A 522-nucleotide genomic window follows, 5' to 3' on the forward strand; every position below is an offset into this window, starting at 1 on the left:
AAAAAAAAAAAAAAAAAAGTTCAGAAGCCACGTGCTGTTGCCGATAGGATGATGGGAATTCTAATATGGTGTCACTAACTGCCATAAACTGTGGCTTTGAGACAAATGTGTCACCTCGCAGTTCTGGAGGCTGGAAGTCTGAGACCAGCCTCCCTGGGCTAAAACCAAGGTGTGGGCAGAGCCGGCCCCTCCTGGAGGCCCCTGGGAGACCCCGTGCCCCCTTTCCCAACGTCCAGAGGCGGCCGCACCCCTCGGTTCAGGGTCCTTTCTCCAGCCTCAGAGACGGTTGCACAGCCTCTACCCGTCTCTGAATCTGAGCCTCCTGCCTCCCTGGGGACGCGGTCCCTGGGTCATCAGGCTCATCTTCCAACTCGGGGTCCTTCCCGCCGTCCCTCCTGCCACGTGAGGTGGCCACGCGTGCCGTCAACCACGTGCCGTCTGTTCCTGGCGTGGCCCGCCCGGCCACTCACCTTCGCTGTCTGTCCTCCTCACCAGCACCGACTTCACGGGCCGCATGAGCAC

At 60.3% G+C, this 522-nt stretch overlaps 1 protein-coding gene across 1 annotated transcript in view; it reads right to left on the bottom strand.

The window, feature by feature from the left end:
* TJP3 (tight junction protein 3) overlaps positions 1–522 on the bottom strand; it is a 19,655-nt gene that overhangs the window by 16,218 nt on the left and 2,915 nt on the right. The window contains 1 exon segment of the mRNA XM_021708072.1: positions 471–522. Coding sequence (XP_021563747.1) covers positions 471–522 — 52 coding nt within the window.

Source organism: Carlito syrichta, unplaced genomic scaffold, assembly GCF_000164805.1.
Source record: "Carlito syrichta isolate Samal-C Ts95f unplaced genomic scaffold, Tarsius_syrichta-2.0.1 Scaffold130552, whole genome shotgun sequence".
In the NCBI taxonomy this organism is placed as follows: domain Eukaryota; kingdom Metazoa; phylum Chordata; class Mammalia; order Primates; family Tarsiidae; genus Carlito; species Carlito syrichta.